Here is a 24,376-nt window from a genome sequence, read left to right as displayed (position 1 = left end):
CGACTTACTTGGTAAACAAAAACCGAGCCGCCTCAACTAACTTATTACCATCAACAGATTACTGTCCTCTGCTCATTCCCTACCAATGAAAGGTGTCAAGATCAAACCAAACCGTGACTCATTGTCACTCGAATAATCACATCCTGAGACAGAAACGCCTGGAAGCGAGGCGTCTCACGCGGAATGCCAAGAAACATCCCTCTGCTTATACAGCAGAAGTCGCCAAAGTCGCAACGCGGAACTACAAACACTGGCTAAATCATATAAGATCAATTTATACCAGAAAGACTCAGAAAACATGCTGAGAACATTAAGTGGAAAGCAGGTGAAAGCCTTCTGCTCCCTAATCTCAGCAGACAAAATATCGACTGAAGACACCCTATCCAACAGTGTGAGTGAACACAAGTGGGCTCTATACTTCTCAAATCTTTTCGACAAGCCTCAACCCAACAATTGGGAACCTGTCATTACTGAAGAAAAATGAGACATAGAGCTAGACAAGTCATCCATTACAAATAAAATCCACAAGCTAAAAACATCTAGAGCGCCTGACCCGGACGGGTTGTCTAATATGGATTTAAAAGCTAATCCTGAAGCCTTGGCGACTTTGATCATAGAAATTTTTCAAACATGTGAAGAGACCAACACGATACCCAAGTCATGGAAAACAGCCAACATTGTTCCGATATATAAAAAGGGGGACAAGGGTAATCCGGCAAGCTATCGTCCCATCGCTTTACTGGATTGCATCGGTAAGCTTTTTGGAGCATTCCTAATCAAAACATTTAGTTTATGGGGTTTATCATCTAAAGGACACAACGATTTCCAAACTGGGTTCACCAGAAATGTAGGAACTTCTGCCAACATCTTGATATTTAGTATCTTAAAGTCAAAAGTCTTAGAAGGCTCGCCCCGTCTCATGCTAGCCTTCATAGATCTCTCTCAGGCTTTTGACAAGGTGAATAGAGACTAACTTTGGAACAAACTTTCCACATGGGGTTGCCCATCGTCCATCTTGGCCCCCATTAAAGCCCTCCATACCGACACCCTTGTGCAAGTAAGACTCAACAAGACGGGACTTCTTTCCTGATGGGGTCAAACAAGGCTGTCCCCTCACCCCGGCTCTCTACAAGGCCCATATCGGCGACCTTCAAAGGTCTCAAAGTGGTATTAGAACCTTCCCTCCATCCTTGGGCGAGGAAAAGATCGTCAGACTTCTTTATACAGATGATATTATCTTGATTGACCAGACGGCGGTCGGGTTGCAAAGGAAACTTGACAACCTGTTGGTTTACTTCACACTGAACGGTCTTGAGATAAACCGAACAAAAACCAAAGTGATGATTTTAGAAAAAGCACCAAACTTAAAAAGGAAAAGATCACCAACATGGCACCTAGTCAAAGACAAACTAGAGAGAGTGCAAGACTTTAGATATCTAGGTGTTACATTCAGCACCAGCCCGCAAGAAAAACCCATGCAAGAAACCATCTGCCAAAAAAACAAAATCCTAAGCAGCCAAACACAGATAAGGGACAGGAGATTCGGACGATTTTCCCTTAAAGCATCAATCAACTTCTACAAAATGGAAGTAGTCATGGCACTAGTCTACGGAGCTGAAGCAATGCCAGCCATACCATCTGAATTTTGGTCAAAATAGAAGGACTATTTTGGAGGAAAACATTGCATCTGCCATCTTCAACTCCGATGGCAACAATCAGGCGAGAACTAAGTCTAACTTAATTAAAAGCCATCGTTGCCCTTAACGGTCTAATGCTGTTTAGGAAAGTTTGTGTATCTACTCAGAAAATGTACAAGATGATCCTGACAGAAATTAACAAGGGAAACAACAAGATGCTGGCATCATGGGTCTGTAAAAACCTGTTGCTCTTGGAGGAAAAATAGCTCAGAGACAGAGCTCAAGGAAAATCCAATGAAAATTGCAAAAAAACTGAAATAATTGGATTGGTGCAAAACATTGGACAAGGCTGGGAAGGACAAATTGACATCTCACTTGCTTGCCTCCAGCAGCTGTGAAACTGAACAGGACTGTAAACTATCTGTTGAAATTCCCCAACAAAAAACTTCATTTGATCTTCGTGAGAGCCAGGCTGAATATCTGAAAAACAAAGGATATTCAAGCAATACGGTATAAAGCAAAGTCTAACAAGTGCCGATACTGCAAGGAGCCTCAAACAGTGGAAACACTAAAACACTTGCTCCTTAACTGCAAAGGCCTAACGTCCACCAGAAGCAACATCTTGGCCATCTCTACACTTATTTCTGTAGTCTGGAAGAAGACTACTGGTGGGCATACTTAATGAATGGCGTACACAAAGCCTTAACCTATATTTGAAATAACTTATAACAGGAATGAATCCGAAATTGAAGGTCATTTATTCACTAATGGACTGTGCTTCCAAAGTGGAAAAGACATAGACAGAGAAACAAAACAAAAAAAAAAGGAAAAGAAGAATTTGTATTTTTAACAAGGCGCAAAACTTGTAAAAACTAGATATAGTTAAATCAAGTCAAATAAAAAAAGGCACTAAAATGAAATAGACAGATTACTCATTGCCATTGATTGAGAACGTTTCACTCTGAAACCATTGACCATTCTTGCAATTGACTTTGAAAAGGCAGTAAAAATGGTTCATGGACTTTTTTGGGAGGTTGTGAAGAAAATGGGCTCTGGCGACAACTTCATGACTTGGATAAGATTATTATTTAATAAACCATTGGCATGTACTTTTTAGTTTTTCCAGGATGCAGTATTGTGATAAGTGAAAGAAAAATCATTGTGATTAATGTATGTTCCTGATGTTAACAATAAAGTTGTGGCAGAAGATAGTCTACATATGTGCTCAGTTTAACTTATTGCTTTCATTTTCTACTCTAGCTAAGACATTTGGTGTGACTGATGTGCCGACGGAGGTGGTCACCTTTATCTCTCATGCAACGCAAAACCGATTGCGAGAAGTTGTTGAAAAAATCACTATCATAACAAGGCATCGAATGGAGTCCTACAAGGTATGTTCAGCTACAGCCTAACAATAGTTTGTTCAGGGTTCAAGTGAAGAGGATTTGAACATTCCACATACATTAGAAGTATCTTAATTCTTTTGCTTTGACAGTACTTGGAATACATGTTTTACATGGGAAACACCTGTCTAGGAACAGCTGATATTTTGTTTAGTTGCCATGACATGTTCACCCACAAGAAAGGAAGGTTTTCATTATTCATGAACCAGTATTGTGCAGTGCATCTTTATTTATATGTAATTTACCATTATTCACAGTAGTGCCAGTCAAACCCCCTCTTGTCCGTCCTCACTTGACTTCTGTTCACAACCCACAGGCGAGGGTGTGCAATGAAAGTTTCAGGACAATAATTTAATTTTAATACATTATTTGCTAGTGATTTCCAAAATATCCACTAAATATGTTTGAGTTATTAATTGATAATGAAAAACATGTTTGCGAACAGGAACTACAGTGTCCTGGCTCCATATATCAATATGCATGTCTTTGACCCTTGCAACGTAAAATAATGGTGTCTGTACGTATGCACATTTGATGAAAATGTCAAATGAAAGATTTGAGGTATTTGCTACAGTACAAGGATTATTCTAACTGTAAGGGATTTGGATATCCAAAGACATTCGGAAGAAAAACACATTGGAATGCCGTGGACTTTACCCACAGCTGCTGATAGCGCTTAGAAAAAAACATTTATCATGTCCCTTTTTAGTGTTGGCGGAAAGTTGTTAGAGCAAAATTGCCCAACATATTCCAATGTAATGTGAGCTTTCAGATTTTTGAAAGGATACAACCTAGATCAGGTTGCTGTTTGCTTCCTGTGGAGCATTCATTCATTGAGTTGTTTGCGTAACCTTAACAGCGTCAGGCACACATTAATTGGGTGAATACTCCTGTCGCTCCATTCATAACACTATCTCTGGCTCCTCCTCTCCCTCCCAGACCCATGCTTTGAAAAAACATGCACATTGAGACTAAGATTAGGCTATTTTCCCTACTTTGGAAAATCCCTATGTGTCGGTTGCAATGTTTGGTTTGCAATTGTTGCTCAATTTGTAGAAACAATGCCCCATACTACCCTTGATTGTGGATTGGGAAATGGTAAAGGCATACAGTGGAGGAGTAAGGTTCCAGGAGTATCAGTGGACAACAGTAGAATGGGCAGATTGTCCATTAGGCTTCTAGGACTTATCACCTGGTTGTTTAGGGCTGCCTTGCTGCACTCATGTACTATTTTGCACACACAGTGGGAATAATGTACTTATTTTAGAGAGAAGGGTGCATGTGCAGAATTCTCAAATTCTTCCACGTCTGATTGATTGGATTGTTTTTTTGCTTTGCTTCTTTGGACTTGTAGTGCTTTAGTTATAATTGTACCAGGATGCAAACAGAGAAGCAGGAATACATGCCATTCGTTAGTGATTGCTTTAGGAATAAAGTGGAGCTACATTTTCATCTAAAATAAATATGCTGCATATTCACTCAGAGAAAATACTTCTTTTAAACATCATACATTAAATCAAATTTTTAAATGTGTGCTGTTATCCTGCCTGTGTATTACCCAGGGGAAAAACTATTGTATACTCGTAACGTTGATTTGTTGCCATGCAGTTCTGGTAGTCTAGCAACCCTGTAAGTGTGCTCTACAGTAAAGGATTCAATGATGGCATGTACAAAAATATTACATTTGAAGATGTGTTGTATTTTCCCCAATAAATACATAGACACAGAGGGGTTTGGAACATTCCTTGTCTTTATTTCTTTCCAGGTGTGATTTCCCATACCCAGCATTTTCCTGACACACCCCAGCAAGTCATGATTTTAGCCATTGATGCGTGTGCTGCAAAGTGTCCCCGCTGGCACACTCTTTCCTGATCAGCATCCTTCCGGAAGGCTCCGGCTCGAACAATCATTAGGATTGGCTTTTTCCCATGTAGCATGTAGTTGCAACTTTCAACTGTTACCAGCTCATATCCTTTATTTTATTTATTTATATACAGGAGGAACAATGCTCTTTTGATCACAAAATAACGTACAATAGATAAGAAATCAGATTTCACAGGAAGCAGTGAGCTTCTTACAATGAGTTGAGTGTGAGGGACGTTGGGACCAGGTTGTGGAGGGGACTAAATGGAACAGTCTCTGGGGACAATACATAAGTGGACATACATAGATTAAGGACAACAAACATTGCACATTTTTAAGTGCAGGTAGGCGGTACAGACAGCTGTGCTCGGGATGTGACTATTACGGGCAAATTGCGAGAGTGCATGCAGCAGAAGTGAGCGACAGAGGCAGGTTAGAGGCGAGGTAAAAAGGTTAGCTAGCCGGCAGGTGAGAGGTAGATTAAGAGGTTAACTCAGAGGCAATGAGGTAAGCTTCTAGTTTGGCTTTGAACAAATCCATTTGGGCTGTTTCTCGGATGTCCGTGGGAAGAGAATTCCATGCAAGTGGAGCAAGAAGAGAGAAAGAGCGGAAGCGAGAGGAAGCACAGGGAGGGCGAGGGGCCACAAGGGCAGTCGAGGAGGCAGACTGGAGATTACGAGAAGGTTTATAGAGTTAGATAGAGGAGGATAGATACAGTGCTGCCTTACCGTGGATAGATTTGTGAACCAGGAGAAGAAATTTTAATCTATCCCTGTTTTGCATCGTCAGCCATGCAGCACGCTGATGGTACGAGGAAGTAATGCGCGAAGGGAGGGAGTTCAAAGGGAGTCCTGCTAGCAAAGTTAAGGATCTTGTTGAGAGGACAGAAAGCATAGTTGGGGAGACCAAAGAGGATGCTGGCGCTGTAGTCCAGTTTAGAGAACACACAAGTGGTTAAGAGAAGCTTGGTGGTTCTGAAAGGAAGGAGTTGCCCGATTTTCCTAATATTTAGGAGGTTGAGGCAAGCTGCTGTTGCAGCTTTGGAGATTAAAGTAGAGAAGGTGTGAAAAGGGTCATAGATGATGCTGAGGTTTCTAGCTGAAGAAGAGTAGGGGAGCGTGTCATGTGGGAATTGGATAGGTAGAGGAAGAGATGAGAGTGAGCTTTTGGCAGGGAAAAAGCACACCTCTGTTTTGGTAGAGTTTAACATCAGAGAGTTCAAAGCTATCCCATATTTAATGGCAGAGATACAGTTGGAAATGTTGATAGAGAGATCAGAGGAGAATTCAGGAAAAGAGAAGATGATTTGGGTGGTGTGTGTGAAGAGTTGGTACGAGCACCAAAAGGAGGAGATTCGTGTCCCAAGAGCAGAGGTGTAGAGTGTAAAGAGCAGCAGAGCCTTGTAGAACACCAACAGTTAGCGGAGTGAGCTAAGAGGTGTTGCTCCAGGAGACCGAGAATTGGTGAGGTGCAAGGTAGGATGCTATCCAGGCAAGCACTCTATCACGAATCCCAAGAAGAGAGAGAGTTTTAAGGAGACAGAGTGATCAACAGTGTCAAAGGCAGCAGACAGGTCAAGTAGAATAAGGAAAGAGGATAGGTTGGAGTGCTTAGCCGGGCAATGACGTTGGAAACATTCATGACAGCAGTATCCTTGGAGTGAGCACTTTGGAGTAGTGTGAAAGGAGAGACACAGGACAAAATTTAGCCGGTATGCTCGGGTCAGCCTCGTGCTTTTTTAGAAGAGCGATGCCCGTGACTGTTTTGAAAACCGAGGGAAAGCAAGTGGATTCGGAGGACAGGTTGAAGAGTTTGGCAAGGGGAGAGGCCTCTAAAGGGCCAATAGGCTTGAGGAGCAAGAGGGTCTGATGGGGAGGGCACAAGAGGGGTTTGCCTTCTTCAGTAGAGATAGGACTTTGTCAGTATTAGTATGACTAAAGTGGGAGATGGCGGCAGAGGATGACAGTAGAGTAGGCAGAGAGTAAAATATAGGAGGAGGGAGTGGGAGAAAGGTCAGGAGAGAGTCTCTAATTTTGGAAATGTTTGCGGCAAAGTATTCAGCTAGGTCATTAGCTGTGAGAGTGCAGTTGGTTGATACTCATATACTTAGGCGGAGTGAGTTTAGTGTGCTCTGAGGCTGGCAAAGATGGTTGGAGTGAGAGTCAGTGGGTATTCGGTCGAATTCCCTTTTCAAGAGAGTTCAAGGACGAGAGGTAGAGTTCCAGGTCCTCATGCGAGTGGGTACGCCCCAATTGGTGCAACATCAATTTGTTGTCCGTATTACATGACACTTGTTAAGGAGAATTCTCTCTTTAGGCTGAATTTCCTAACCTAGCGAGTCCCCTAGCAGCTTTGCTGGATTTCTGTAGTTTTGTTTTTTTTCTCCTGCCAAGAGTGAGACTCTCTTTCTCCCACTCTTGGACATGATTTATGGTGTTCCTTTGACTGTTAATGTGTTTTATGGGCTATGGGGTCCTTTACTCCATAGGGTCTCGTGTTTTTACTATGTGTGTTACACAGTACCCTCCATGCAGTAACACAGGGGTGTCATAGTGACACCCCACCATAGACTCCATACCCTGTGACTGACTACTGTCTCCCAGGGCATGTAAAGTCACCATTGGCTTTACTAGTCCCAAATTATTAACACAAACCAGTACAAACCATCATATTGTGGACGTACTGGTCAGGGCAATTCGATTGCCCCGGGGTCTGTTAGTCGAGGGGGCACGTCTCCGTCCCCCCTGATCGAGTTTTGGCTGGTGGCAGTGGATACTACTTTTTATATTCGACCGCAAATATATCCCTATGAGATTTTCCCATTGTTCGAGGCTACCAACTTTAATTATTGAATTCTCATAGCCTCAAACGTACCGCCGGTTTATTTATTTAATATTAATTCGCCGGTTGGTATTTTTTGCCAGGACTCGATTCTAAAATGGCGTTTGTGTTCTCTTCTGTGACTCCAACCCAAGTCGAGCCCTTTGTTCCACTTTTTGGTGGGCTTCTCCACAGAAGCCTCCAAAAGTGGTGCCACTCTGTCTGGGTACCACAGGGGGTGTGGGAGGGGGTTTAGGCACCCTGGACTGAGTTACCTTGGTAACTCTGGCCCAAGTGGTGAGCCGGCCGGCTCACCATTTAGCATGTTTGATTGACAGCTAGGCTGAGGGAATGGGGGTGTGCTGCATAAAAGCAGGGCTTTGGGGACTGGAACTTCAGACGTCGCCACAGGACCTGAGAATCCGACGAGGGAGAAGCTGAGCCGACCTACCACGACAACACCACCGGTGGAGCCCTGCGGAACCGACTCCCCACTTCCCGACGACAGAGAAGATCTCCCGGCTGGAGAGGCTTCTTCCCTTGACTGGTGGGCACAACCAGTTTACCTTCTTTTCCTCGCATCCCACGACGTCTTGTGGTCCAATTGCCCGTGCCAAGCACCCTGGCAACCGGATAGCCACTTAACACTGGACCACGAATGAAAGGACCGCTCCTTTTACCTGAGAACTCTGCGGCTGGTTTCTTCCCTGCAGTGCAACGGACTCCTGTCTTCCTCCCCCACGAGATCCTCTCTTCCCCTGGACGAAGCACCGACTTGCATCCGGTGCCAGGAACAACTGCCCCCGCTGGATTATTCTCACCACTTTAAGGTCCAGTGTCCGCCAGGCCTCCCTTTATAAAGATTGCTAAAAGTTAATAATAATCCCTTAACCTTCTGGACTGGGCTGGCCGCCTTGACCTTCTAACTGGTCCCTTTCTTTTGGTCCAACTCTTTTTGAACCTTTGCAAGACTCTTGTGCACTTCAACCATGTGACCTTGGACACATTTCGTTCTGATCCTCTTAAAGTGGATCCGGCCTACTGAACTCTCACTTCACGGTTTTACTTGCCTTCCTCTCTTGTTTTGTTCTTGTGAAAGTGTTGGGATCTGTTTCAAATTATACTCTGCTTTTCTCTCCCTTTTAAAACGAATTATTAGAGTGCCATCTACGTTAAGCGCTCACCGCTGTCTGAAAATAAGTGGGGCTTTACTTAAGACTTGTCTAATATTCTTCTAAGGGAGTGTATATCTTTTAGTGACCGTGTTTTTTGAACTGCTTACTATTAGTGCCTGTGTGTTTTTCTAGATGTGGTTTTTAAATAAATAATTATATCTCTTTTACACCAAGCTCTGGTCAGTGTTTACTTGTTCTACTGTGTTCTTTTGACTTATTGTGAATACTCTGTATACTGCCTAACTCTTCTTGAGGGAAGTCTGACTGCTCAGCCACAGCTACAAAGTGAATCTGTGTGGTACAGACTGCTACCAAGTGGGTTTACTGCCAAACACCTGTAGTCTTAAATCTTTTGCAGTGGTCCGAGAGGGAACTGCACAGGTTTCTGCCTAACAACACTTTTGGTGCCTCACACAGACCCGCTCCGCTGCCTGAGCAGCCTCCATGTTTCAATCACATTACACAATTAGTCCCAGAAGTACATTTATTAGGGGGAACATAAAACACTAATAAAAAATCAATCATAATGTTAAAGTCCATTCTTATTAGCTGGAAAGAAATGATATCTTAGTATAGACTAAATATCTAAAATAGTCTATTCACTGATGACACAGATATTATTGATAATGGAGAAAGCATGAGAAATCATAGATCAACATCTACTTTCCCCCTTTAGCGCTTTATGTTCCTCAAGTTATTCCTAGCCCTCTAACAATGTCAAAGGTTTTGTGGAAACCGGGCCTACGCGGACAGGCCTTTATTAATCCCCTCAATACAATCTAAATCTCAATATTCATCAAGGTGTCAATTTCTTTCTCCCCACCACTATCCTATTCATGCACATCGCAATCTACAAGGGTTTCTTACTTTCTGCCATTTCCAGAGCTGTGGTGCTGCAGAATCTCAACCTTTACAGCAGCAAAAATGTAGTTCTGCTCAAAGAATGAAAACAAATGTTAAAATATGACTGCTGTGTTGGAAGGTCTCTCTTTGATACCTTCAGTTAGTAAACATAGGATATTAGAAGGAGTACACAGGGTGGCTTACTGGTTAGCGGCCTGGAATGCTTCTTTCTTCTCACCAAAAACTGTTGTTAGAAGATGCACCTGTTGTTACATCAGCAATCCCTTGGACAAGTGCTAAAATCCGAGAGAGATTTGCAAACCTGTATGGCAATAGCATTGACCAATTCACTGGAAAATTCAAACCACCGGACCTAGACTTCTCCATTGGCCAAAAAACAATGTGCGTCTTAGTGCTGGTTGTAAGGAAGAAATATGTGCATCTGGTTAAGGGGTTCCAATAACCCAGACACCGCTATTATTTGCAATAAATAATTTGGTCCATTGTTTAGTGATCCCAGTTGCCCACTTCTCCCAACAGATCCTGTCACCATACCAACATTACCGGACCTAGCCTTACATATTGAATCCATTGTTGCTGGGACTCTAGGGCTTCTCCAACCCAGGTGACATTCAAGATGAGGTTTGTCAGTAGTTCCTTTGTCACCATACTCCAAGTAGAAATTGTTCTCGGTTTGCCAATGCTTGTATCCATGTAGGACATTTCTGCCCTGTGATAAGTCATTTTCCTTTTTCTAGATGATCCGAAGGGGCACTAAGAACCCTAACCCAGTAAATATTCCAAGCTGCAATGGTGGTATTTGTTCCATCGCACACCCTATTACCAAATTCTATGTACTTCTCAGAGACATCATTCTTATTTATGTTCTGCTAGTAATATGGTTTCACCTTGGGAATAGTTGGGAAGTAGAGGCCTTTCCTGAAAAGCAGACCGAGGTAATGAAAAGGTGATTGGTCCTAGCAAGGCTTTTACAATGGTATATTTACACTCTGACATCTCTAGCTTAATTGCTCTATTGTACCACCAATCTTGATTGAATATGGTAGTCATGTTCATGAACTCTATTTGATTTATAACAAAATACAGAAGCTTGTATAATTAAATATGAAGATCCTCTTTCCCATACGTGTGAAAACTAAAACTAGGCCTATCAGTGCAAATTTCTCTCTCTCACTGTTTCATTTTAATAGTTAATCGAGTTATTAGACAACAAAAGGGAACATTATCTATATTTTTCTCTGTCACAATGACTTTGTATAGCAGACATGCACTCTGCTTCGGGAATGTTTTCCGTTCGTTGGGTCTTAGGTCGGCTAAGCACATGGGGAGTAATAATCCTCACCATTACCTGTAAAGTGCCATTATTAGATCAAGTTACCAATCTGCATGAATCTACCTTTCGAATGGATTGTGTTCTCCCAGGTATTCCTCACCTATGATATTCGTATCTCACCAGCTTTGCTGCTTTGGAAACATTTTCTCGCCAGAGGGCGCTTTGCACGAGGTTGTGGCATCGATGTCCCTTGACGGTCTCCGTAGCGTGTCGACGTCACCAGTCGTATAAGTAGCTTGTGCCGCGCCCGATGGCTTCAGTTCCGTTTTTCCGATAACTTTGCAATCAAGTTAACGGCGCGCTTCATATTTTTGTCAGAGAAAATGTCATCTTCTTCGACCCCTTCTACTCCTAAGACAGGGTTAAAAAGTGTGTCGACTGTGGTTCCAAAATGTCGATCACTGACCCTCACCGTGTCTGCCTTTGGTGCTTGGGTTCGGACCATCAGACCGGTGACTGTGGCTCCTGTCAGTCGATGACGGAGAAAACTATTCGTGAACGAAATTGTAAACTAGCGGTGGGGTGGGAAGCTTCAAGGGCCTCTTTGAAGGCTGCTTCTAAGAAGCATAGAAAGTCCGGCGAGTCGAAAGACTCTGATAGACATAAACACTCGAAGAGATCTCAATCTAGGAGTAGTTCGAGACGGTCTTCGTCGTCGTCTTCTAAGAAGACAAAGAGGAGACACAGATCTCCCCCCTCTTCGTCAGACACATCTACCGAGATGGTAAGATGTCCGACTAAGTCGGATTCCCCTAGGAAATGGGAAAAACTTGGAGAACAAATGATGAAGCTCTTTGAGAATGCGGCCCGACCCCCTCAAAGAAACCTCGTAAGAGCCAGACTCCGATCGCTCCCTTGGACGTCGCAGGAGAGTCAGAAACTACTAAGGCCAAGTCCAGTAGTAAGGCGGAAACTCGACGATCTCGACTCGACCTTAAAACGTCGAAGGTTCCGCGAGATTCAAGTGATTCCCTGGTATCGGCTCGAAAGCATAAACCGTCAAATCACTTGACGAGTTCATGGACACCGACTACCTTGACGCTGAAGCCAAAGGAGATATTGGCTCCATTATCGAAGTCGTCATCGACAATTTCGAAAGAATCCTTCGATTCCCTCGAGGCAAATTCCGGAACAGGAAAAACGGTATTCACCTTTACCCAAATCAGACTTTTTTTAAGTCCATGTCCTCTATTTTTTAGGAAGAAAGTGCCTCAAAGTAAGAAATGGCTCCATTTTGAGTAAAATTTGTTATTAGAAATGTGCCAGAGGAATTGATTGACCCTGAGTCAAGAATGAGAGATCTGTGTGACATCCTTCACTGTGGCAGTGGCATTGACACGTCACCAGAGATAGATTTTCAAAAACCTGATCCTGCAGAACATGCAGATTCGGGGTACAGGATCTTGATCAATAGGGTTGCTGACTATATGGGTTGGGGTAGATCTTTACCAACCTTTGAACAAGATGATATGACTGATATCCTGGACCAGGGCCCTCAAAAGGACCCAGTTCTTCCCTTTCATAGGGCTCTTGAAAGAACAGTGGTTGCAAATTGGGAAGTCTGTTGCAGCAGTCAATAAAGACTTTGCTAAAAACATTTAGGCCATAAAGCTGTGACCCTGTTTATCTGAGTAAACACCCTACGCCGGAAAGTCTAGTGGTACAAGCTGCTACTTCCACGAGGCAGTCAGCTTACCCAGCTATCCCCCCAGATAGAGAGGATAAAAAGGTGGACGCTTGGGCTCGCAAGGTATTTACCTCAGGCACTATGGCCCTTAAGTCAGCAAATGTCACCTGTACCCTGGCCAGGTTCACCTATATCCTGTGGGATTGCGGAAAGGCGGCAGCTGAATATATTCATATTCCAGAAGCCAAGAAAGGGAAGGCATTCTGAATATAGTGAAAGATGGTAAGGAGGCAATGGGGGAATGTCTCCAATCTGGACTGGATACTGTTGACAGCATCAGCAGATCCATGGCTGCATGCATACGACTGCGCAAATTTGCGTGGTTGAGGAAGTCGAGGTTTGCACCGGACGTGCAGGCCAGGCTACTCAACATGCCTTTCGACGGCTCGAGCTGTTCAACAGTGTTAGGCAGAATCCTGTGCAGTTCCCTTAGGGAGCACTACAGAAGATTAGGACTACAGGTGAGAGCAATACATTCCCTTTGGTATCAGTCTGTACCACAAAGATTTAGTTGGTAGCTGTGGCTAAGCAGTCAGACTTATCTCAAGAGGGAGATGAGCAGTATTCAGGGTTTACACAATAGGCCTTCAGTACTATGGCACAAGGACACACCGACCAAAGCTTCGTATTAAAAAGAATATATATTTATTTTACACACTTCTAGTTAAATACATTTATCACTGTTATTAAGCAAGTTAAATTCAGTCAAAGAAAGTATACATAACTCCCTAGTTAAATTGTAGACAAGTTTGAGCAAGAGTGAAAACTGAGGAAAACGGCACAGTGAAAACCAAACACAAATGGCACTCTAGCAATTTCTCACAAGGGAGGGAAAACACAAGTTGTACAGAAATATCTTCTTACAAACCCTAGCAACACTTCCCATAGGTTTGTGAGTCATGTTAGGCAAGGCAGTACTTTAGCATAAAGAATACTTAAATGAAAACCAAGCAAAATGGCACTTCACAAGTTATAAAAGTGGGAAGGAAAAGGTAGTTATGAGAAGTAGGTGCACCAACACAGTCCTAGTTGAGAAGCAATCTAGAGAAGGCAGTTTCTAACAAATTTAGCCAGAGTCAGTAGGCCTGTGCCAGAGTCAGTGGTACAGGGCAAAGGGCCCAAGAGCAAAATGTTCTTGTAGCTGCAGTCAAGTCTTTGGTTAACGATTCCGAAAAGGTGGATGCAAAAGGTGAAAGACAAAGTTAAAAGAGAAGGGCGGCCAACCCAACAGGTAGGTAAAGGATTTAAAACACCTTTAGGACTACCACGCGAAAGGGCGGCCTGGCGGAACAATGTACCTTTAAAATGAAGAAGTGGCTCCTGCGGTGGCGGTTGTTCCTGGTAGTTCGTGCAGTTCGGGGGATCCAGCAGAGGAAGAGAGGCTCTCGTCGTTTGGAAGGTTTGAGTTACTGCACTACCCAGGGATGAAACCAGCCGCGGTGCTGTCCGACAAATAAAAAGGTACGCTCCTTTAAATCACGGTTCAGGTGGACTGATGCCTGGATATTCGTCCTTCGAGTATAGGGTACTGGTGATTCGACCAAGGCGAGTCCGGGAAGGCGATTGGCAAACTGGTTGGCCCCTCCAGCTCAAGGGAAGAAGGCTCTTGCAGAGGAAGATCTTCTCTTGTCGTGTGGAGAAAAGTGGTGAGACGCTGCAGCAGGGCTCCACCGGTGGTTCAGTCATTGCAGATGTCTTTGGCTTCTCTCCTCTTCGGCTTGTTCCAGTGGCGACGTCTTGCTCTCCCAGTCCTCAGGACCCTGCCTTTATGCAAAAAGATCCTAGCTGTCACTCACACAGTGGAGGGGTCATCTTGGCGGGAGACCCTCCAGCCTATCAGGATAGAGTGCGACATGGGTTGCTGAGGCAATCCTGTCCAGGTGTCCTACTCCTCCTCCCATACAATGCAATGGACCCACCCCAGACTCAGTGGCGCCGAAAGGAGGGCTTCTCGGCAGAAGCACGCCAAAAGGACAAACAAAGGATCCGCGACCTGGGTTAGGAGTTTAGAGATAGACACGAGAAAGTAGTTATATTAAAGTTCTGGCAAATAAAACCTACCGGAGTAAAGTTAATATTAAAATAAACCGGCGGTATGTTAGAGGCTGACAGTAAATGTGGTAGCCTCCAACAATGGGAAAATCCCTTAGGAAAATATTTGTGGTCTAATATTTGCGGTAGTAACCACTGCCACCAGCCAGAAACTTTTGAGAGAGGGACTGTATGGTACCCTCTCGAAAATTAACATAAGGGAAAAACTATCAACCCTTCCCAGTATCTGCCTAGTAAGATGGGTTGTACTGGTTTAGTTCATAAACATTGACTAGTAGAATCAATGGGGACTATACATGCCCTGCGAGACAGTAGTCAGTCACAGGGTATGGAGTCTATGTTGGGGGGTCGCTACGATACCCCTGTGTCACTGCACGGAGGGTGCTGTGTAACATGTGAATAAAGAAGGTTCCTATGGGGGTGAGAAAAAAACCCATATACATTAAACACAAAAATAGCCTAGAACACACATAGCAAAAATGTCTAAGAGTGGGGAAAAAGAGTCTCACTCTTAGCAGGAGAAAAAAACAAACCCATCATATCCAGCAAAAATGCTGGGGGACTCTATAAGTAAGGGAAATTAACCATAAGATGTGAATTCTCCCTAACAGGCAGTAAAGCTGATGAGAGCTTAGAAAAACTGCAGACCTCCAAGGCGGCAGCTAAGTCACTTAGCGCCTCTATGCGACAGCCTCAAAAACCTTATTCGGGCTCATCTTCCTGGAGAGGTCGTTCTTTTTGATGCTACTCCTCATTTGGTAGAGGGAGAGGACAGGCCGCACAGAAATGTAAAAGAAATTTCCCTCGTAGTGGACGAGGAAGAGGTGCGAAATCAGCCTCAGCAGCGTCATTTTTGCCCTCAGCCGCTCCTGCAGCCGCCTCCAATTCTCTCTGAGACCTTAGCACACAAGACCCCGGTGGTAGGCAGAATCTCACAGTATCTGACGGGCATTACTTCAGATGCTTGGGCACTGGAAACAGTAGCTCAAGGTTACTGCCTTCCCTTCGTAAAAAGGCCCCAGGACCATCCACCGGGAACCAATTTGTCAAAATTCCAGATCCGCTCCTTGTGCAGGAAACTTTAACCCTGCTAGAGAAAGGTGCAATAGAACAGGTACCTGTAGCTGAGAGGAACAAGGGTTAGTACTCCCCTTACTTTCTCATTCCAAAGAAGGACGCAGGATTGAGACCCATCTTGGACTTAAGAAACTTGAACAAGTTCCTCAGGAAGGACAAGTTCAAGATGGTAACCCTTTCTCAGATCCTTCAGGCTCTCCAACTCCAAGACTGCTTGCTATCATTGGACTTTCAGGATGCTTACTTTCATGTGCCAATCCATCTCAAGCACAGCAAGTACCTGAGGTTCGCGGTTGGCGGCTCTCATTATCAGTTTCAAGTTCTGCCATTCGGGCTGACCTCTGCCCCCAGGGTATTCACCAAACTGATGGCGGTGGTGGCAGCGAGTCTCAGGAGAGAAGGGATTCATGTCTACCCCTACTTGGATGATTGATTGATCAGGGCTCGTTCCCCCGAACAAGCTCAGAAACATCTCTCAATCACCTGCCACTCCCTTCACAGACTGGGCTTCTCCCTCGATTACAAGAAGCCCCATATGGTATCATTCCAAAGACTCCAATTTATCGGAGCAGTCCTGGATACTTCATTGGGGAAAGCCTCGCCTCCCTAGATGAGAGCTGACCACAGTTTGCAGATGGTAACAAAGTTCCAAAATGTCCAGCATCTGCCGGCCCTCGATTTTCTGAGTTTGCTCGGCCTCATAGCATCCTGCATTTTTCGGGTGCCAGAGGCCCGATTGAGAATGAGATCCCTTGAAGGGGCCCTCAGGACTCAGTGGTCCCAATTTTTGGGGGATATGTCGGATCTTCTGCAAGTTCCAAGCACAGATGCCTAGGACCTTCTATGGTGGGCTTGCAACGACAATATTCTCAGGGGAGAATCTTTTTGTCAACCATGGCCAGAGATAACAGTAGTGACGGATGCCTCAATCACGGGGTGGGGAGCCCATACCAACGATCTGACAATCATCGGTCGTCGGTCTCCATTGGAGTCCAAACTATACATCACCCTTTTGAAGCTGAGGGCGATCATGCTAGCGCTGAAGGCCTTTCTGCCTTCCGTACAGGGAAGGAATGTCCTGATAGTGACGGACAACACAGTGGCCATGTACTACCTCAGCAAGAGAGGAGGGGTAGGGTCACTACCATTGTGCAGAGAGGCAATGCAGCTCTGGTTCTGGGCACTACAAGAAGGAATCTCTCTGTTGACAGTTCACCTAGCCGGAGAGCAGAACACAGCAGCAAACGCTCTGAGCAGGCAGAGCACAGTATCCCAAAAGTGGGAACTAGTTCAGGAAGTCCTTCAAGATATCTTCACCCTTTGGGGAACCCCTCCGGTGGATCAGTTCGGGACCTCTGTCAACTGAAAGTGCGATTAGTACTGCTCAAGGGAATCTCCCTCAAGAGGAGCTCTAGGAGACGCATTCATAGTGGACTGGGAATTTCCACTTCTGTACGTATTTCCCCCAGTCCCCGTGATTCCTCACGTAATCAGGAGGTTGAGAAAGTTCAGGAAACCCATGATCTTAATTGCCCCGGATTGGGCCAGGAGGACGTGGTACCCGGACCTTCTGGACATGTCCATCTGCCCTCCAATACGTCTTCCACAAAGAGAGGATCTTCTCTCGCAAGAGGAAGGTCGAGTTCTCCATACAGAGGTCAAGACACTCAACCTTCACGCATGGTTTCTGAGAGGTTGAGATATAAGGATTGGGACCTCCCAGATGACGTAATGGAGATTTTGCTTTCGGCGTGAATGCCAGCAACTAATTCTCTGTACCGGTGTTGTTGGAATAAATTTAGTAAATGATGCAAAGATAAGAATGTTGACCATTTTCAATGTGACACTCCTATAGTGCTATCATTTCTATTACATCTGGCCAATCAGGGACTCCAGATTGGGTCAATAAAGGGATATTTGGCAGGGCTTTCCATATTCAAGTGCTCCTCAGAAGAGGTTTCCTATTTTAAGATTCCTTCGATTATTCAGTTTTTGAAGGGGCTCACAAATGTGTTCCCCCCAATACCTTTTCATGTCCCTACATCGGATTTGAATCTTGTGTTGAATTCCTAACTTGTATAACTTTTGAGCCTCTACATTCCTGTCCTTTAAAGCTTTTAACACTCAAAACTGTCCTCCTTGTGGCCTTAACATCAGCCCGCAGGGTTAGTGAATTGCTGGCTCTCTCATGCAAACCTCTGTATAGTACCTTTTACAGAGTTAAACCTTTTTTGCCGAAAGTAGTTTCTGACTTTCATTTGTCACACAAATTCACACTTCCAACCTTCTATCCTCCTCCTAATTTTGGCAAAGAAGAGGAGAGTTTACACAGACTGGACCCAAAAGGGCTTGAGTTTTTATATATTAAGAATGACAAAATTGCGCCAGGATGACCAGCTTTTTGTGGGTTACACCGGCCATAAATTGGGATTAGCGGTGACAAAACAAACTATATCCCGCTGGATTACTTTTGCTATAGTAGAGTACTACAGATTAGCTGGGAAAGACCCCCCGGAAGGGCTTTGTGCCCATTCCACAAGGGGTATGGCTACTTCCGCGGCTCTGAAGAGTGGAGTCCATGTAATTGATATTTGTTCAGCTGCAACATGGGCATCAACGCACACCTTTGTTAAGCATTACCGCTTAGATGCCTCTTCTTCCCAAGAAGGTCTGTTTGCAAAAGCTGTACTTCATTCCGTACATGATAAAAAAATAACTAGTACTCCCACCTCCAAATTTACTACTGCTATGGGAGTCTATCATAGATGAGGAATACATGGGAGGACACAATCCATTCGAAGAACAAGTTACTTACCAACTGTAACATTCTTTCGACTGGATGTTCCTCCCACGTATTCCTCATCGCCCCTCCCATCCTACCCCGCAGTACAGTTTACGTTATTTACACTTCTCGTTCACAAAGAGGTTACAGTCTGAGGTACGCCTGGGTGTTCCTCAAATCATACCACAAAAAAACAGAACTGAAGCGAATGGGCGTGACACGAGCTACTTAAACGACTGGTGACGTCGACACGCAACAGAAACCGTCGAGGGACATCGACGCCACGACCTCGTGCACATCACCCTCTGCCGAAAAAAAAATCTGAAGCAGCAAAGCTGGTGAGATACGAATATCTATCATAGATGAGGAATACGTGGGAGGAACATCCAGTTGAAAGAACGTTACAGTTGGTAAGTAACTTGTTCTTCTCTGCACTATAAACATAAGTAACACAACATGAGTGCAAGTCTGTACAATGTAAAGGCTTACGCCAACTAATTTCATCTAGGGCAGTTTGCTTGCCAATAACTGTAATAGGGGAAGCAGATTGAATCATTGGTGCTGTAGTCACAGTGTGTTAAGTTTTAGCCAAAGTCTTGGCGCAGTCCTTATCCGACATTCAATTGGAGATGGCATGGTAGGAAGAAACAACCTGACACGCTTTGCACTGTGATGGAATACTCCCTAACAGCAGATCCACAAAACACTGCTGGGCCGCTCAAAGCCACAAATTCTCCCTTGCCAGACCATAATACATCTTCTTTGATACCAAGGCCTGGTCTGAATTTCAGAAGGGTTGATAACATTATTTGAATGGATTATCTGCAGCTTCCTAATCAAGGGTTCCAGTTCCCTCTAATTATTCCAATGTTCAAGTCCATTAAAGTGTGTTGCTAGCAATAGGAATTCTGCTGACTGTCAACAGCTTGCTCTCCATTCTCAGGTGCCAAATAGTGTTTACAGTGTGTGGCGTGTATGTATCCAAGAGCCTATTTGATTAACTTTAACTGCAGTATCAATCACAAACCGTATCTGAAAAGGCCTATGCACTTTAGAGCCAGCACCATCTTCCTCTTGTATTACTTGATTAATACAAAGTCTCCCTGCTAGATGGAAGATCTCTTTGGGTCCCTTGGGCAGTGCCTATCGTACCTGTGAGTTCAAACACCTCATAGTCATTCTGAGATTTTGGCAGTAATTTAACCCCACCTCATCTGCAAGGGAAATACTAGAATAAGCACTCTTGACAGGTGAAGATAAAGGAAGGTGTATTTGGCGGCCCATTAACACTTCCTGAGGGCTCTGTTCTTCTATTGGCTGTGCTGCGCATACTGAACAATGATATGATATGTCATTTGTAACGCACCTGTACACAAGTGTTTCTAGGCACGACAAGACAAAGAAGACAAAACTATCTTGCTAGGCCTTGTGTCATTCAGATCATGCAAGTGCGGGGGGGACGGAAGGGGAGAGTGCAAAGGAATTCATAAGTGCTGCCAGGGAGGTGGCTCATAAGTGCAGATATTGAGGGGATTGTAGGGTTGCAGATACAGTCCCTAAGTGGTTGGGAGGCCTGGGAGCAATGCAAGGGCAACTGGTCGTGCAGACAGGGCTATCAGCAAAGGAGAGGAAGCGAGAAGGCAGAAGCTAAAAGGAAGGTCTTGAGTTGCCTCGTGAACCTTAGGTGGTCGTGATCAATTTTGAGAGAGGCGTGGAGGCTGTTCCACCGGGAGGCCCCAGTCGAGGACAGAGATCTACCCCCACTCTCTGCCTGGAGAAGCGTCTGACCCTCAGAGAGTTGGAGGTTGATGGGCCGAGGGCTCGACAAGGAAGATGCTTAGGAAGAGAAAATTGGATGTAGTGTGGTCCCCAGAACGCCTTGTGGACGATGCATGCAGAGGAACTTGAACAATACCAAAGGAATCGTCTCAGGCCGTTTGAAACCTGTCTGAGTACAAAGCTTGGCTAAATTTTGCAGGATTCCGATTTACCCTTTCTCCGCCCTGGAAGACTAGGAGTGATGAGGGCAATGCAGTTTATTCTGTACTTCTAATGCAGCACATCTTTCTTTCACCAATTTTCCAGTAAAGGTTGTATTCCATCACTGTTTATGCTACAGACACCCCTAATTGTGGTACAAAATCTTTTAGGAAGTTTGGCAACCGTTATGGTATCTGCTCAATGGCAAAGGTAGACTAGAATTACAAATGGTCCATAAAGTCATGTATGCCCTTCTGGGGTTGCTCGTACAGCTTTCCCAGCATTGTTTTACTGGCATATAATACAATGTCCACAATAGGCTTGTGCCATAGGTGAAACATCTGGGGCATACCAGTCTTGTCTCAATGTGGCAGACATAACCCCCTCTCCTTTTTGGGTGAGTCCATGACAAATACAAACCTAGTAGAATAACAGTACCTTTAGTGTGACAAGGTGACCATGTATACGTTTCATGAGAGGGTATCAGAGGGTAGGCGACAAACTCTGTGACCAAGAGTCTTTATTCTGATTCTGGGGCAGCATTGTGTGTGTTCCTCTAGTGTTGTGAATGGAGGAGTTTGCCTCTTTCTCTTTATTCCTAAACATATTCAGTCTGAGATTTGGAAATGGCCTCTTGGTTGCTACAACATTTGCTAACTCATTCCCATGTGTAATATCATCAATAACCACTTATGTGCCGTGCATTTCATTATTGCTAACTAGCTGGGCTGCATGATGCCACCCAAGAGGGCCACAATATAACTGTTTTTTGATCAGGGAACATTATTATGTAAGTAATCAATTTGCTCCCACAGCTGCCTAAAATCATATGCAATACAAATGTTAATGGTGTATAGGTTATCACTGTGTTGTTCTGCTAGTGTGCATGCGCTAGTTGGTGTAACCAGTTCTGGTACTTGTACTGTGGGGTACATTTATGAGCCCAGCAGAACTCCCCATTATCACCAAACTGCATTCCAGCAGTTAAAAGCAGAATGGCTGCGCTGGCTCTGCTGAGTGCTATTCCCTTGCATCAAAACTGCGCTTTGCAGTTACAGAAATAATGGCTGCGCTGTCGTTGCCAAGCACATATCTGGCGAGATGGAACATGGAACACCCAGAGAAGGGCTGCCAGTGTTTTGTTCTTGTGCACCAAAGAAAAGAATTCAAAGGCAGCGCTACTATGCTGGCAACTCAAAACTTCCCACTGAAAAAGAAAATGTTCTGCATTTAAAATGACTGCGCACTGATGCCCTTTTCATCTTTTCAACATTACCCAGTTTGGTTCCAGTAAGACACATTCATGTACACCCATATTCAAGGTGTACACCAGCGAATGGGAGCATTCCTCACTGAATGGCATGTTGTGTCAGGCGAAATCTGTGAAATACCAGAGAACTTCACTCCAAGCCATGCAGCAAACGCTTTAATTTTTGCAACAAAATAACACAGGCAAGCCCTTCACAAGAAGCCCTCTCTCTCTTTGGTTATGTCAGTTTTTAAGGACCCTTGCATTGAACAGATTCCTGCATTTTGTAAAGGATCATTCAAGGAATATTAACCCACGTGTAAAATGGTTCTTTTGCCAAACAAGAAAATGCCTTTTTAAAAGTGAAATGTTAAACTAAGGCTGTGTGCTTGCAGAGAAATGTGATGGGATTTGCTTTAAACTATATATAGAATATTTATTGCCAAAAGACTTGCTTTCTGGTTAAAGAAGGAGAAATAAATAAAACTCCTCTAGACCAAGAAATGATACTTTGGTGTCTTAATTGCTTTGATGGTGCCTACCAATTCCTCCTTATGTTTCAGAACTTCCCTGGAAATCCTGTTTCCCAGATAACTCTACGTCTTATTTACAGAATACACACTTATCCTTTTTGAGTCAAAGTCCTCTCTCACTCAATATCCTCAAACCCTTCTCCAGTGCTTGATCATGCTCCTTCTCCAGCATGGGGTCTTGTGTGGATTCACATGCTCATGAATATTCCCCGTCTTCAGGCTGGGAATCATTGGTAAAAAAAAAAACTGTTTAGCTTTCAACTTTAAACTGCTTGTCTCCTCTATGGCATATCCGTGTCCTTTGGGTCATACTGCCCCAGCAAGTGACACTCGTCCTAAGATCCACCCCTGGCGGCCATCTTCAAAGTTTACCGCACATTTCTAGTGTTGGGAGTCCTTGTGCTTCGTTCCTCGAAATTCATTGTTTTTTTCCAGTTTTTTGCTGTTTACTCGAAGAAATCTTTCATCTGTTCTTCCTTAACGGTCACACGGCGACAACCGAAAACGGGGACCTGTTGTCAGCAAAGATCCACAGTCCACTGTCAGATCTTCATCCTGTGGCACCAACAGGCCCAGGCTTGGGCCTACACCTCGACCACGGCTGATGCCATGAAGGAAAGCCTCTTCAGGCCCTGTGAAAGCTGCAGCCCAAAGAACATCTTCGTCGAGGACCTCAAGTGCCTTTATTGTCTTCCCCCTACCACAACGCAGACGGATGCTCCATCTGCCAATCCTTTTAATCGAAGACCAAGACGGTTTGTGGCTTCGATCGAGGAAGGGAAGGCCTCTGACCCGACCTGCAGGCACAGTCATGCCTCTTCTAGGATATGCAGGTGTCATGACCGGGCTCCCGCTAGTAAGTAGAAGTGGAGGTCCTTTGAGTATGCCTCCTCTGCAAAGATCCAAATGAAGGCGAAATCCCATGCTCCATCGGTGTCCTCGTCACTGGTCTGAGTGGCTGCGGGACCAGGTTCTAGAAAGTGTCAGTCACCGTCTACTTCAACGGATAGCCTACCAACTGGTGGGCTGCTTCCATCCATGAAAAAAATCGCTGACATCATCCGAGCACAAATCGTTTGAAGACCACATCTTCTAAGGACCTGTCAGCGACTCAGTCGTTGACAACTCTGTCATTGATAGGAGCCCTGTCGACCACAACCTCATCTAACAGGACCATCGCCCCGTTGACGAGAACCCTGTCAACGAAAGGCAAAAACAAGTCTTTTTTCAGCGACATCAAGTTTGTCAGCGACCATCATCATTACCTCATCAAAAGTCACCACGCCCATGGTGTATCTGCCTCCCAGGGCCCTTGTCAGTGGTCCCAACGAATATTCAGTTGACGACGGCTCCTACTTTGGATCCGCAGACTTCTGTTGTAGTCTCTTTTCCGAAGGGCTCTCACCTGCCTCTGCCTCTGGATTTCCTGCCCAGACCCAGAATGTCCCAAACTATCTACAACAGTCCTGAGGAGGAGCAGCCAGAAGATATTTATTCAGCAGTGGAAGAGGACCGAGAGGAACTTGACCCCATCCTGCCTATGCCTCACCGACCTGTAGGTTTTCTCAGCCGTTTAGTCCTCCAAGGGGCTCAAGGCTGGTTCCTACTCCCGCACCAAAGGACATGTTACTGGACATCCTGACCAGCCTTCTGCCTGCTGCCCCTGTTCCTGGTCCAGCCAAGAGTCCTTCAGGGCCTCCTCAGCATCAGCCGACACCACCTCATAAGGCACCTGTTACCCTTCGGCAAGTGATAGGGGCCCTGCCCCCTGTGGTAGAAGAGCCAGTTCACACCAACACTGGCACAGGCTCTGACACCGCCAGCACTCACACTGATGAGTTTGGCGACTACGTTCCTGGGGATGGGGAACCCCCGGATGTTCATGAGCCCTCCTGGCCCTCTCCCTGGGCGTAATTGACTC

General features: G+C 44.8%; 1 protein-coding gene across 4 annotated transcripts in view; it reads left to right on the top strand.

Annotated features, from left to right (window-relative positions):
- The window catches only part of LOC138527959 (transcription initiation factor TFIID subunit 4-like), a 3,082,360-nt gene that overhangs the window by 1,650,664 nt on the left and 1,407,320 nt on the right, over positions 1 to 24,376 (top strand). For all 4 annotated transcript variants that reach the window (XM_069639368.1, XM_069639358.1, XM_069639375.1 and 1 more), the window contains one exon: positions 2,898 to 3,028. In XM_069639368.1, coding sequence (XP_069495469.1) covers positions 2,898 to 3,028 — 131 coding nt within the window. The remainder of the gene's footprint in view (positions 1 to 2,897; positions 3,029 to 24,376) is intronic.

This window comes from Ambystoma mexicanum, chromosome 1q, assembly GCF_040938575.1.
Source record: "Ambystoma mexicanum isolate Mex_15411 chromosome 1q, UKY_AmexF1_1, whole genome shotgun sequence".
Classification (NCBI taxonomy): domain Eukaryota; kingdom Metazoa; phylum Chordata; class Amphibia; order Caudata; family Ambystomatidae; genus Ambystoma; species Ambystoma mexicanum.
Note: the sequence above shows the minus strand (reverse complement) of the source record. Positions and strands in the feature narration are given on the sequence as shown.